The sequence below is a fragment of the Pantherophis guttatus genome, chromosome 2 (assembly GCF_059756535.1).
Source record: "Pantherophis guttatus breed Tessera chromosome 2, ASM5975653v1, whole genome shotgun sequence".
NCBI lineage: Eukaryota > Metazoa > Chordata > Lepidosauria > Squamata > Colubridae > Pantherophis > Pantherophis guttatus.
The window spans coordinates 254875587-254891050 of NC_142064.1; the positions used below are offsets into that span (position 1 = coordinate 254875587).

The following is a 15464-nucleotide window of genomic DNA, read 5'->3' on the forward strand; positions in this document are numbered from 1 at the left end:
CCGCAGAAAGGAACTGGGCAGTGTGGGAGAAAGAGGCCTATGCTGTAAAATGGGCGTTACAGACATGGCGGCACCTACTGGAGGGCAATCCCATACCGTTCGAGGTCTGGACGGATCACAAGAATCTACAGGCCCTCCAAACACCTCGGAAACTGTCCCCAAAACAGGTGAGATGGGCACAATATTTTCAGCGGTTCCGTTTTGCCCTCGTGTATAAGCCAGCTAGAGGAATGTTTTTAGCGGATGCGTTGTCACGGATGCCGCAATATCACAGTAAACGAGATGAGGGTTTACAAGCAGTAATCTCACCCCTAAAAGCGTATGTATTGACAGCCCCGCAGACCGAGGATTGGCTCACGCTTTTACGGAAAGCCATTCGGACGGACGCATGGGCACAAAACAATGCAGCATCCCTGACCCACCGTGATGGCCTAGCGTGGTGGGGAGATAAACTCTATATTCCAGCAACATTGAGACAACGAGTGTTACTCCAGTGCCATGATAGGAAAACCGCCGGACACTTCGGGTTCCTTAAAACCCTACATCTGACGCGCAGACAATTCTGGTGGCCTAAAATGAGGAAAGACATTGACCAATACGTCCGGGGATGCCACACATGCGCGGTATCCAAGCCACAACCAGGGAAGCCACTGGGCTTATTACAAACCGTAGCCGAACCAAACAGACCATGGGAGGAAATAGCCATGGATTTCATTGTAGACCTTCCCAGTAGCAGAGGTTATACCGTTATTTGGACAGTAGTCGATCTTTTCTCAAAGCAAGCCCACTTTATTCCATGTAAAGGCTTACCCTCTGCCCGACGCCTGGTACGTTTATTCCTACAACATATTTACCGTTTGCATGGAGTGCCTAAGAGGATAATATCAGACAGAGGGGTACAATTCACCGCCCGATTCTGGAGAGGGTTTCTCCGTGATATAGGGTCAACCCAGGGCCTTAGTTCAGCCTATCACCCTAGTACGAACGGTGTTGCTGAACGCACGAATGCCATGATAGAACGATACTTACGCTCCTACGTTACCTACCAACAAAACGATTGGGTTGATTACCTTCTATTTGCTGAAACGGCATACAATAACGCAGTACATCGGAGTACCGGATTTACTCCGTTCCGGGTAGTCATGGGGAGGGACTTCCCTGCTATCCCGGAGTTAGACCTTTCCCTCCAAAAACCTATGACTCCCAATGACTGGGCTACTAACGTGAATGCTGTGTGGCCTCACGTAAAAACCGCTTTGACACGGGCAGCTGATGAATACAAGCACCAGGCAGACAAAAGGAGGGCTACATGTCCATCTTTTCAGATCGGAGACCTGGTTTATTTGTCAACAAAATACTTAAAGCTACGATTACCAAGTAAAAAACTAGGACCCAAATATATAGGCCCATTTCCTATCATTAGAGTAATTAACCCCGTAACATTCATGCTAAAACTACCCCCCTTATTGGGAAAGACCCATCCGGTATTCCACTCTAGCTTGTTAAAACCGGCCACTGCACCCACTGCAACACCAAAACCACCTCCTGGCCCGGTAACCGGTGCCCACTATGAAATACAAGACATCATCGATTCCAAACTACGTAGAGGCCAGTTATACTATTTAGTCCGCTGGACAGGGTATCCTGATAGTGAAGCATCCTGGGTACCTGTAAAAGACATAAACGCCCCTAGATTACTGAGAAAGTTCCACAAAGCAAACCCCCAGAAACCACATCCCTTACCTGACCATTAATATCATCTCTTTTTGTCTCCTCCTCTTAGACGGACGCCTGGTAGGGGGAGCCGCCTGTCGAGCGTCAAGAAGCACTCGACATCATGTCCATGCTCCGGCAGAACATGGATACCCGGCTGGAAGGGGGGGGTTGAGCCACATGGGTGATGGTGGTGGAATAGGCTTCCGAGTAGGCGTTTATGTGCACGGGTGCCTTATGGGGTCGCGTGGGATTAGCTTACTACTCTGAGAACACTCTAGAAAAGTGACGGCATCCCAGTACGTCCGAAGGAAATGAGGAAGTACGAGACCTTCCAGCTGAAGGTAATCTGGAAGGAACTATATAAGGACTCGCTTGCAAGGGCGTGACAGCTGCGTCTTTGTTTTGCTAGCTTTGCATTCCGGTTTCTGAAAGCGCTGATTGCCACGATTAAATGAAGATACACCAGCTTAGCTTCAAGCGTGTTCTTTGAGCGTGGACACAGTCCTAGGGGAGCCGAGAGTTTGCACCAAAATGAACAGTAGATGCTTTTCAAACAGGATACAATGATAGACAAATTAGAGTATGTCCATGTGACATGCTTTCACATATAGTATGTAGACACATGGATACAGTACATGTACATATCAGGGATCATCATCATCACCACCATGTTTATTGCAACTCTCGTAAGTTAGCTATCCTCACGTCTCTACGTAGACCTATAAGATCTAGGTCACAAAAATCCAGATAACATTCAAAATAGCAGCAAAGCCCTAAGTTTTCGCCTTCCCTAAAGATGCCTTTTTAAAGATTTGTCCTTATTTCCAGCAGGAACTTTAATAATAAATTCTTTTGCTTTTGTCCCCGATTTGCTATCTTGACTACTCTTTTATTATGCTTCCTGGCCCCACAGAACTTTGGAAAGCAATTATACATAAATGACCCAGACTTCATCTGTTGATCTATCTTTCAGGATAATACAATAGCACTTATATAGCGCTTCCTAGTGCCTTACAGCCCCCTCTAAGCAGTTTACCGAGTCAGCGTGTTGCCCCTAACAGCTTGGGTCCTCATTTTACTGACCTCGGAAGGATGGAAGGCTTGAGCCAATCTTGAGTCAATCAGGGTCAAACTACTGGTAGTGAGCTGAATTAGCCTGCAATACTGCATTCTAACCACTGCACCACCACTGCTCTTAATGCTCTGAAAATCAAAATAAAAGGGAGAGTGAAACCAGAAACATAAAGATGGAATTTGAAAATGGACAGGTTCTGGAGCATTGGAGTAAGCCACGGTGGAACAGTGATTGGAATCCAGTACTGCAGGCTAATTCTGCTGACTGACTGACTGCAATTTGGCAGATCGAATCTCACCAGATTCAAGGTTGAGTCAGCCTTCGATCCTTCCAAGGTGAGTAAAATGAGGACCCAGATTGTTGGGGGCAATATGCTGGCTCTGTAAACCACTTAGAGAGGGCTGTAAAAACACTGTGAGTCTATTGCTATTTCAGAAGGCTCAGCTGAGTGGGAGATGGGGTTATAGCTTGGGATGCTGCCAACTGCTCAAAGATCCCCTACCTTCTGTAAGAAATAATTACACACCTCCCCCCCCCCCAGAGAATGAAATATTTTGGGGAATATCAAAAGAGTCAGAATATTATATTTCCCCAAAGGAGAAATGGAGAAACATGCTCTTAAAGGCAGAAAGCAGCCCCAGTTTTCTGCATAGTAAAAGAGCCCCCAGCAGATGCCTGAACTCTTTAGAAATGATTATTTTGTGTCCATTCAGGAAGATTGGGCCAATCTATTCACAAACAAATCACCTTCAGCTCCAGTTGATAGGATTAAGAATTTGCATTCCGCCACCCAAACTCTTAAGGACAGGACTTGATAATAGGATTAACCCACCACCATTGAAATAGCAAAAGATACAAAAACCTCTTCATTGCACAATCCCAAAAACAATCAAAACTTTAAAGTCACAGAAACCTATTAAGATCCATCCACTCCTTCAGCCAATTTGTCAGCTGTCCCAGAATTTGATATCTATTGCTGAGCACATTGTAAGCCGCCCTGAGTCTTCGGAGAAGGGCGGCATATAAATCAAATAAAAAAAAAAAAAAAAAGAAACTACTTGCTGTTGTTGGTTCTGCTCATCAATAAACAGAGTCCTTCTTTCCAATCAGCCTCCATTTTATTTCTTTTCTTTTTTAAAAAAAATATTTTTATTAAACAATTTTTTTAAAAAAACAAAAAAAAACAGATATTTACATCTTTTTCTTTTCAACATCTTCACATCAGTGATCCATATTTATACATTTTCTCTTTCTTATCTTAATATATCTTTTATACATATATTTCTAGTATATCATATATATACCTTTATAATATATTCTATCATTCTAGTTATTTTATTTACATTTAACATAAACATGTACCTCATTTTCTTTCCACAATTTTTACATCTTCCCATTTATTTCTATATTTCCTCACCTAATTTAATCATTATTTAGTCTTCCTTTGTCCCCCTTTCCCCCCCTTTCTTCCAACCGTCTATACCATTTCTCCCAGACTAAGTAATATTCTGTTTCATCTTTTTCTTGTACCTCCTTCGTGAGTTTATCCATTTCCGTACACTCCCCAATTTTTCTAATCACATTGTCTTCTGATGGTACGTCATTGTTTTTCCAGTTTTGGGCAAAAACTATTTGTGCTGCTGTAATTATGTGAATGATTAACTATCTTATTTCTTTTTCATATGGCCCAGTAATTATTCCCAGTAGGAAAGTTTCTAGCTCATTTTATTTGTTGATTTATAATTTCTTCTATTTGTGTTTTAATTATTTGCCAAAATTGTTTTGCCTTATGGCAAGACCACCACATATGATAATAAGTTCCTTTTTGGTGTTTACATTTCCAACATAACGGAAGCCTCCATTTTATTTCTAGCACCTCTCTCCCAGATTGGAACCAGACGAAATTTTTCTTCCTACACTTGTTACTAATTTAATACCTGCAGTGATTCATTTAATTATTGTGGCAAGAAAAATTGTAAAATGGAGCAAAACTCACTTAAAAAATGTCTCGCTTGGCAACAGAAAACTTGGTCTCAGTTGTGCTCATAAGTTGAGGACCACCTGTATCCATTTCAGGAAAGGATGAGAAAATGATAATTATATATACATGGGTAATAGAAAATGTACACATGAATATTCACAATTAGCAAATCTCAAATTACTTTCCCATCCACCCACTCTTACTGTTCTCAAGAAAGAGTTATTGTCTTAATAATAAAAAGAAATGTATTACTTGTCATAGAGGTTTTGATAAGGATTTCGAGAAGCAAGGCCTCAGTTAACACACATTCCTTCTATCTTGTTAAGATGTTCAGGAATTTGTTTTCCTCACAACCCTTAGGACTATGAAATTATTCTTCCGATTATCTTTTCATTCATCTGTCGATTCTTGCAAGAGATCCACACCAGACCAAAAACCTGAGTTCTGTGGTTGCATAGGAAAGAACTGGGGATGCACAAATAATTTGAATGATTTAATTCAGAATTATTCCTTTCTTATTTCAAAGTAAGAAAATGTTTCTTTAAAAAAGGGGGGGGGCTTCATGGCCATTAAATATTCTTCAAATGAAGAAGGCTGGAATAATCGTTTCAAACGTTTAATCGTTTTCCTGAAGATTGTGTCAGCTGCCACCTTATGTTTGCTTGTACTTCAGGGACAAACTGCCATGAATTGTGGGGAGGGAGGAGGGAGGAAGGCAAGGGGGAAAACGAAAGTTAAGTTTCAGAAGCAGGGAGGAAAGTAGGGAAACGAAAGTTAAGTTCTGCATCTCCTGCATATCTTCCTGTACACAACTGGACATTACAAAAACATTCTACCTGAACTTGATTGGTCGCACGGGGTGGGTGATGGGAGGGGAAGATTAAACGTGGGGCTTTTGCATTCGATGCCTTTCCTGCAACACCCTTCGCATAAAGCCCTGCCTTTCTCAACAGATGGAGCCGAGGATGGCTTTTATTTAGAGGTTTAAGTGGCGGCAGGTCTTACACATTGAGCGGTTTCCCCACCCTGCAGTGGCCTGTGAGAATCACCTGGAGGAAGAGGAGGAAGAGACGCAGCCCAGACAACGGTGAGGTAAGTAATTCCTGTGTGCAAAATAGGAATGCAATTGGAGAAAATGTCTCAGGGTTTCTCCTTCCTGGTTTAGTTTAGGATGAAGGCAGGAAGCGCCTTCAGACTCTGTTTCTGTAACCTTGTAAGAAAAGTAGTTTTAGTGTTTTTGTGACTTTGGTGTTCAAGGCGGATCTGTCCAGGATGGCAGACACCCCTTCGCCTCAGTCTTCCAGTACGTGAAGGCAGTGGTGGGATTCAAGTGATTGAACAATCGATTCTCTGCCCTAATGATTTCTTCCAACAACCAGTTTGCCAAACTGCTCAGAAAGTTAACAACCGGCTCTCCCGAAGTGGTGCGAACTGGCTGAATCCCATCACTGCTTGAGGGGCTGTACAAGAGAGGGTTGACTTATTCTCCAGAGCAGGACAAAAAGTAACAGATGGAAACTTGTCAAAGGAGAGATCCAACCTAGAATTACGGACAAAATTCCCGACAGAACAACTAACCAGTGAAATGCTTGCCTTTTCAAAAGGTGTGGGCGCTCCATCGTTAGAGGTTTTAAAGAAGAAATTGGACAGCCATTTGTCTGGAATGGTATAGGGCCATGATGGCGAACCTGTGGCACAGGTGCCAGAGGTGGCACGCAGAGCCTTCTCTATGGGCACGCACACTGTCGCCAGCTGCTCTTCTGGTTTCCGGTGTGCACATGCGCACCAACCAGCTGGTCTTCACAGGCGCTGCAGCACCGGAAAATGGCCAAAAACCAGGCTGTTTTTTAGTCTGTTTTCGGGCCTTTTTTGGGCCGTTTTCCAGGCCCAAAACAGCCAAAAAACAGGCATGCGTACGCCAGCCAGCTGGTCTTTCGGTTTCCAGCACTCCAGCATGCACACATGCACAAACATGCACGTGTGTTCTGGTTTGGGCACTTGGTGCCGAAGACGTTCGCCATCACTGGTATAGGGTCTTCTGCTTGGGCAGGGGGTTGGACTAGAAGACCTCCAAGGTCCCTTCCAACCCTATTATTCTTTGTTCAGTTAACAGGCAGAAATAGAAGCAGTTCTAACCTGGGAAATCTGTTCAGGCTCTCTTCATTTTTTTTTTTTTTGAATTTGATTTTTATTATAACATATAGTGATACAATCGGTACATTTTCGGTTCATTGGTGCAATTATATACATATATACATCTACATGCATTATTGCTTGTCTTTTGTTGATATTGTTTCTTGAAGCTAGATTTAATTTCAATACACTTAAAGATAATAGTGCTCAACTCTCTAAGACTAAATATAATACTATTCATATAGATTTTGTTAATTAGTTAATATTTAATCTCTATTACCTTCTTTATTTCTTTCCCCCATCCATTCGTACCACATGTCCCACACGCTATAAAATTCTGAATCTTCTCTGTCATTAATTTCTGAAGTCAATTTGTTCATTTCGGCGCACTCCAATATTTTTCCAATAACATGTTCTTGAGGTGGTATTTGTTTTTCTTTCCAATACTGGGCAAAGGAAGTTCTAGCGGCTGTCAGAATATGTATAATTAAATACTTTTTCTTTTTTGCATATTCAGTTTTCAAAATTCCCAGAAGAAAAGCTTTTGGGTCGAAATCAAAATTTTCTTTTATTATTTCTCTAATCCACACCCATATCATCCTCCAGAATTTTTGTGCCTGATTACATGTCCACCAGCAATGATAAAAAGTACCCTGCTGATGGTCACATTTCCAACATTTAGGGCTCGAATTGGGGTAGATCTTCGCTATCCTAGCTGGGGCCATGTGCCATCTATAAAACAGCTTGTATTGGTTTTCCTTATAAGCCGTCGCCTTTGTCATTTTAAGATTATTATTCCATATTGAGTCCCATTCGTTCAGATTTATATTCTGTCCTATATTTTTGGCCCATGCTAACATCGGTTCTTTAACTACTTCCTCTGCCATATCGTACTCCAATAAGTAATTATATAATTTAGCTAGAATTTTGTCGTCCATACCCATCCATATCTTGTCGAATCCATTTATGCTCATTTCAATGCCAAATTCCTCCTTATCTTTTTTATATCTGGATTTAATTTGGTTATATGGCCACCAGTCTATAGAAATACCTTGTTCCATCAATTCTTCCCTTGTTTTAAGGTTCCCTCCCCCATCTAATAATTCATAATTCAACATGGCTTCAGTACGGGAAGTGTCCAGTTTCACCGAAGACCTGCTGTGCCCCATTTGCCTCTGCCTCTTTCGGGAGCCCCGCATGCTAAAGTGCGGTCACAGCTTCTGCGCTTCCTGCCTGAAGCCCTGCATCCCCAAAGGGCAAAGACGGGGCCTCTGCCCCGAATGCCGTCGCCCCTTCACTTTACGCTGCATAACGATCAACCGAGCCCTCTGCAGCTTGGCCGAGAAGGCCCAGCTTCTGAAACTGGATGAAGGGACTCAGCAGAGTGACACCGGAGGCTGGTTCTTCTGTAAGGAACACGAGGAGCCTCTCAAGCTCTTCTGCAGCCAAGATGGGGAGCCCGTTTGCGTCATCTGCCGGGACTTGCCTCAGCACCGGGGACATGACTTCCTGCCCATCAAAAACGCGGTTCAGACTTATCAGGTGAGAACCGGACCTGAGAGGAGAAAGAAGGTGGCCTCTGGTTGAACAAGACACACTCGCTCTCTGTCTCTCTCACTCTTGCTCATCTCTCTCTTGATTTGTAAAATGTATTTGCCACTTACCTCACAATGGGGCTGGTGAGATAAGCCTCTGGTTGAACAAGACCCTTTCTCTCCCCCTCTCCCTCGTCTGTCTTTTTTCTCTCAATTTGAGAGAAAATTTGAGATGAGCCCTGTTATTAACATCAAGCTGCTTGCAATTACTGCAAGTTCAAATCTCACCAGGCTCAAGGTTGACTCAGCCTTCCATCCTTTCTAAGGTAGGTAAAAAATTTTTTTTAAAAAAATAAATAAATTGTGAAATTTATTTGCCACTTATCTCACTGGGAGGCTACTCGAGGCAGCTTATTTTGCAAGCCAAGATAAAATACAAGTATCATATATGAATCATAAGTATCATAATAAACAAGGACACTGAAACAAAGCTTTTGAAACCTCCCAAATATTTACCAGTAAATATAAGCTAGATTTCCACTCTGAAACGCATGGAGAAACACTAATATCATACTGAATCTGTATCTCGCATATATGCAATTCATTTCCCACTTCCTGAACATTCACCCTGGAAACAGTGAAGGAGTGGCCTGTGGACCTCTGCCAGTGAAAACGGAGCTTGGAAGGGTTGCATGCAGCCTTTCCGAGCTCCGTTTTTGCTGGCAGAGGGTTGCAGGAGGCCATTGCAACTAAAAACAGAGCTTGGGAGCCTGTTTTTGCTGGCAGAGGGTTCGGGCCACCTGACGTGAGTGACATTAATCTGGCCATGCCTTCGGCCACGCCTCCCCCCCCCCCCCGCTCCCAGATCAAATAAAACCCTGAACTAAGCCATTATGGACTGGTTAGTTTCAAGGCACCGTTTAGATCAGGGGTCACCAATCTTGGCAACTTTAAGACTTGTGGACTTCAATTCCTAGAATTCCTCAGCCAGCAAAGGAACTCTGGAAGTTGAAGTCCACAAGTCTTAAAGTTGCCAAGATTGGAGACCCCTGGTCTAGATCAGTGTTTTTCAATCTTAGCAACTTGACTTGAGTTGTGTGGACTTCAACTCCCAGAATTCCCCAGTCAGCAAGATTAAAGTTGCTAAAGTTGAGAAACACCGGTCTAGGTTGATCAATTGGTTGATTATGCACCATCAAGTCGTTTTCGGTCCTGTTGACCACATAGAGAGATTTCTAGCTTGACCAAGCCCTTACAGAAAGTGGCTGTGGAAGCTGGGACAGGTAGTTCTCGACTTACAACCATTCGTTTAATGACTGTTCAAAGTTACGACGATACAAAAAAGTGACGTGACCGTTTTTCAACTTTCTCTTCCTTTCAGGAGCAGCTGAAGGCATCTCTGGAGCCTCTTGAGGAAGGTCTCAGGCGGTTGAAAAGGAGCCAGTGCCACCAGCAGGAGAACATTATTGAATTAAAGGTGCAGATGGGAAGTGGTGAGGGTTGGGACTTCCTGTTTAATGCTAAACCGAGTGTATCTTCTCTCTCTTCATCCCAGCAACTATTCCTTTCGATGCTACCATTTGTGGCTCATTAATTTAATATTAGGTGTTTCATAGTCAGCATTTAATCTGGGTTCCTGCAATTCAGTCCAAGGAAAAGAAAACTTACCTACTTATTTGATTCACATTCAGATCAACAAATAAATAAATATGCTGTAGTGTGGCATTCAAGTCACCAAAGTTGTCAACCATGCATTTTTCAGGATATTCCATTCTGTTTCCTCTTCCCCCGTGATTCTCAATGTAGTTTTAAACATTTAGAAACACTGTGGTGCTCTAAGCTACCATAAAGAACTCTCGCAATTAGAAATTTGTGTGCTGATAAAAGGGAATATTTATAGCTCAGTGTTGAACGGTGGGGTCCCTGGTACTTTCTGAGCTTGGTTGTTTTCTTGCAGATGTTTCACTACTCAACTAGGTAACATCAACAGTTCTGGAAGGGAGTGTGATTTGCACTCCGTTATAGCACTGATGATATTACCTAGTTTGGTAATAAAACATCTACAAAAAAACCAATCAAGCTCAGAGAGCAGCAAGGATCCCACAGAACTTTGTGTGTCTGTGTATGTAAATAAATGGAACTTTGTGTATTTATATGTATGTCTGTGCGTATATGTGTGCTGTCACTACATTATAAAAAGATTTAAATTGCTGATGTTGCTTAGGTAATCAGTATAGTGATTTCGATTGATTGATTATGAGTTACCTGACAGTGAAATGGCATACAAGTATAAAAAATACATAAATTATATGCTATCAAGTAGTTCTCAAATCCGAGGAAAACGGAGTTTCTCCATGATGATTTATCCTTAACCTGGTTTTTCAGATCTTCTAATAGTGTCCCCATTGCCACTATGTCCACCATCTTTGCGTTTGTTCTTCCTCATCTTCTCTTCCTTTCCATTTTTCCTAGTATTAAGAGTCTCCTTCAGAAAGTTAAGTCTTTGCATCACAAGCCCGAAGTAGAATGTTTTGAATCATTAGTGCTTCAAATAAGAACTCAAATGAGTAGATTTGTTTGATGGTCCACTTATTTATTTCTTTATCGCTATGCAAGGTATTCTCAGGAGTCTACCCCAAAACCAACACCATTGTGGACAGGTGATCATTTCTGTTTGACCGAACCACAACCTTTTGCTGTGCCCCATCTCTGTTTTTCCAGACCTGCTCCAAATCCTTGTCTGATCATATCTCTGGAGAGTTTATGAAGATGCACCAGCTGCTGAACGACAGAGAGCGGGCTATAAAACAGGCCTTAGAAAACCAGAGAGAAAAGAACTTGGCTCAGATGGAAACCAAGTTAAAGGAACTGAACTGCAAGATGGCTTCATGTTCAGAAACTCTTTGTCGTGTACAGGCCAGCCTTGAATGCACGGAACACATAAGTTTCCTTAAGGTAAGGAGGACCATGGGCTGTGGGGTTTTTTCTTGGGAAGAAGAAAATTGCTGGGTGCATAGATTGCACCAAACCATTGTTAGAAGGATAATTTTGGAGTTCCAATTTGAGCCGGGGTTGCACAAGGATAAATAAAAATGAGATTCAGACAGTTGTGAGGGAAGAAGAAATATTTATTCCTAAAAGCATAACAATTTGATTGCTTAACGCATTCTAAGCCGCCATGAGTCTCTGGAGAAGGGTGGCATATAAATCAGATTTTTTTTAAAAAAAGGGAAGGCTGCAGAGGAACGGGGTACAGTGGCAAACTTTTATAGGAGGAATTTATCTGGTATGTGGAAGTGTTTACGTGCTGAGGTGTATATGTGTGTGGGTATATGTTTATGAACATACAGTTCTGCTGGGAAACTTAATTTAGTTATCTATTTGTGTTTGCAGACCTTATCCTTTGATATGTGGATTATCAAAGGATAATGGGGAACTTATTTTGGGGGTTGAGGCAGTTTGCTAATTTAATTAAGGTGGAGACACTGATTTTCAGACTGTTGTAGGTTCTGTTAATATTTTTAAAGGAAGATGGAAACAGTATAAAGAATAAATATATATTTGGATATAAGACTTCTCACACCATGATTTGTTCAATTTAGGGTTTAGGGTTTGTCACGACTGACAAGATATTTTTTTTTTAATCTTTGTCAGCCACCCAGAATCCCTGAGTCAGTTGGGTGGCCGAATCCATTTTCTTAAACACATAAAATAAGTAGGACTGATTTCCTGTAACAATTGCTAGATTCCACAGTGTTTGTTCATGTAAAAGAGAGATCGATCAGTACAGTATATGCACCATCACTTTGTGTTTTCAGTGGCATCGCAAGCACTCTGACTCTACAGTCCTCAATTTTTGTTTCTTCTATATGTATATATGTTGTGATTTTATTTCACTGGGATTTTTTTTTCTGATAAGTTAAACTAGGACATGATCTACTGAGGACAGAATGTTGTGCACCATTAAAATGCAGAAAGCTTTGGCAGGAAAGTGGGTGATAACCCATGGAAAGAATTATTTTGATTATTATCTCACCTTTCTTTTCTTTTTCTTCCTTCTTTCTTTTCCTTCCTTCCTTCCTTCCTTCCTTCCTTCCTTCCTTCCTTCCTTCCTTCCTTCCTTCCTTCCTTTTCTCCCACAGGAGGCAAAAGAGTTGCTAGAGAGGTAAGTAGTGTTTCTCTTTTCTTATATATCAAATTACAGCCAAAGTTAGGACCAACATTTCCTTTCATAAGCAAGGTGGTTGTTAAATGTTGTCACCAACCTTTTTTTTTTTTGCCACCGTTGTTAAGTGAATCCAGCTTCCCCTGTATCCTGATCATGACCAACAGCTGTAAATGTGAGGATCGGTTGTAAATCACTCCTTTCAGCATTGTAACTTTGGTCTCTCAATGAATGGTTGCTAAGTCCAAGACTACCTATATAATAAATACATGAAAGGAAAAAAACATGAACCAACAAGGAAGGCATCACGTTACATTAGTTTGCCTCCTTACTGTAGGCATAATGGGCTTGGCTCGTGTCAGGGGCACCTGTGGTGGGATCCACTTTTGCTAAGTTTATTTTGCTAGCACTCTGCCAGCGAAAACGGAGCTCGGGGGAGGGGGCCTGCGTGGCCACCCTGGGCTCCATTTTCGGCTGTGATGGCCTCTGCAGCCCTCTGCCAGCGAAAAGGGTCACCGTGCGCAGCCCTCCCAAGCTCCATTTTCCCTGGCAGAGACACCGCAGGCCAGTCCTTTGTTGTTTCCAGGGCAGCCCGACGGGCCAGATCTAAATACCCTGTGGGCTGGATCCGGCCTGCAGGCCTTGAGTTTGACCCCTCTTGTCGTGGAGGAAATAAATCAATGTACCGTAAAGCTTTATCTCTATTAAGATCTACTTTAACAAATGAGCCTCTGAAGCAGTTAACAAGAAATGTTTTTATTAATATAAAAACAAAACAATATCTATTCAAATACTAATTTATTTATTTATTTATTTTATTTATTAATAAATTAATACATTTATTAATAATATTTTATTAAAATAAAAATAAATACTAAATACTATTTCATTACTATTCTTAAATATCCTGTCAGGTATATATATATATATATATATATATATATACCTGACCATATATATATATATAGGTGTGTATATATATATATATATATATATATATATATATATATATGCCTTCTGAACTGCCCTTTGGACTGCCAATGGTTTCCTGTCAAGAATCTCCTTTTATACTGTCAACTGTGACAGTTAGGGGAGGGAACTATAAATAAAAGCCCCGGAGATTCAAACCCGTCAGCTGCCTTCTGATTGGCTTATTTACTTGTCCATTCCAAAAGCCATTAATAGGCACAGCACCTGAGAAATAACTTTTCTCTCACACCCCTGATGCAGGGTATATTACTTTGCCTCCTCACTGTAGGCATGACTTCCTCTTCCACCTTTCAGAAGCTGCTGGATTTGCCAAAATGAGTAGGTGAAGCTCCTCCATGCAGTATACGGAAGGGAAGATGGCTACTTGTTTACTTCCATTAAAAAAAAACCTCTGCTACAATTATAAAGTTGGCTCCTCTTCCTTCTTGGGAGTAGAGGCAAAGCAAGGCTGATTTGGCCACGAAAAGAGTTTAATTGGGACGGAAAATGTTCTTCTGGCCCTTTGCCTCCTACCCAAATTACTTCTAAAATCTCTGTAAAACTACAAAAGAAAAAGTGGAGATTTTCTTGGGCGAGTCTTCCCTTCTGATGATGACGTGGGCATTTTCTTGGCAATAGTATGGCCATCACCTCCTCCTGGTTTTTGCAGCTTTCCTGGGAAGTATTCATCAGATCTGAATCTACCTAACTTTTTTTGGAAGTCATTCTCTGTTGGCCTTGTGCTGTTCTCTGCTGTGATTATTTAAAAAAATACATGGGTGCTTCTAATAAAACCTGATTTATGGAGCAGGAGATGTCCCAGTTGTAAATGTCTTCCAATTCTAAATCCTCCCGCTTTCCTCCAATATTTTCCTTGTTTTTTTCCCCTTAGTGCACAAAATCCATTAAAGAGGCCAACAAATAATAATAGGGCAGCATCATTCTTTTTTTGATCAGAAGCACTCAGATATCTCTCTGTAGAAGGACCCCAATCTGATTCCTTGATAGAATTGGGATAGCTTATTCTAAAATGGCTGATCCTTGGGATGCTCTTCTCCTACAGGGTCCGTAAGGAACAAGAAGCTCCGGATGAACGCGAACTAGATGCTGCACTGGTAGGAGAAGATGGGCTGGAGACCAGCAGTGAAGACACAGATGAGTATGAGAATGAGACTGATGAAGATTTTGATGAGGAAGAAGAAGAGGAGGAGGAGGAAGAAGAAGAGGAGAAGGAAGAGGATGAAGATGGAGTGGTGGCTGTAGATTTGAACCTGGGCGAGTTTAAAGGACCTCTGCAATTCTATGTCTGGAAGAAGCTGCTGGGTGAGCTACATCCAGGTGAGTTGAGGTTTTTAGACCAAATGTATTGGTTATTGGTTTATTACTTTTATACCCTATTTTTTTGTGTGGAAGTTCAAGGCTATGTACTCCAGCAATAATCTGCAATGTGATGATGATGATGATGATGATGTTATCCATTCAGTCATGTTCAACTCTTGGTGATCCTATGGCCCAGTTCTCTCCACATCTTCCAATTTTGCACTGCTTCTCTGGTTCTTCTATGCTCTGGCTGGTGTCCAGCTTTGATGGTGTCGAGCCACCGTGTTCTTTGACTGCCTTGTTTCCATTTACCACTAATTCTTCTAAGTATAATTACTTAACTGCTCTAATTACCCTATTCTATACTGCGTTTCCCCGAAAATAAGACCCTGTCTTATATTTTTTTGAACCCTGAAATAAGCGCTTGGCCTTATTTTCGGGGAGGTCTTATTATTTTAGGGCACGTGGAGCAAGACAGGGCTCCTCTTGCTGTCTTACCTGATTTCCAGCTCTGTCTCCCTAACCCTAATCAGAGGAAATAGTGGGGACCGGCTGTGCATGCGTTTATAT

At 41.7% G+C, this 15464-nt stretch overlaps 2 protein-coding genes across 2 annotated transcripts in view; both read left to right on the forward strand.

Annotated features, from left to right (window-relative positions):
- LOC117658285 (zinc-binding protein A33-like) overlaps nt 1-5804 on the forward strand; it is a 26028-nt gene extending 20224 nt beyond the window's left edge. Inside the window, exon 7 of the mRNA XM_087888131.1 lies at nt 5726-5804. Coding sequence (XP_087744257.1) covers nt 5726-5760 — 35 coding nt within the window. The 3' untranslated portion in view covers nt 5761-5804. The remainder of the gene's footprint in view (nt 1-5725) is intronic.
- LOC117656934 (nuclear factor 7, brain-like) overlaps nt 5731-15464 on the forward strand; it is a 13487-nt gene continuing 3753 nt past the window's right edge. The window contains exons 1-6 of the mRNA XM_060690891.2: nt 5731-5864; nt 7988-8447; nt 9822-9917; nt 11162-11395; nt 12583-12605; nt 14638-14912. Of these exons, the coding sequence (XP_060546874.2) occupies nt 8022-8447; nt 9822-9917; nt 11162-11395; nt 12583-12605; nt 14638-14912 (1054 nt within the window). The 5' untranslated portion in view covers nt 5731-5864; nt 7988-8021. The remainder of the gene's footprint in view (nt 5865-7987; nt 8448-9821; nt 9918-11161; nt 11396-12582; nt 12606-14637; nt 14913-15464) is intronic.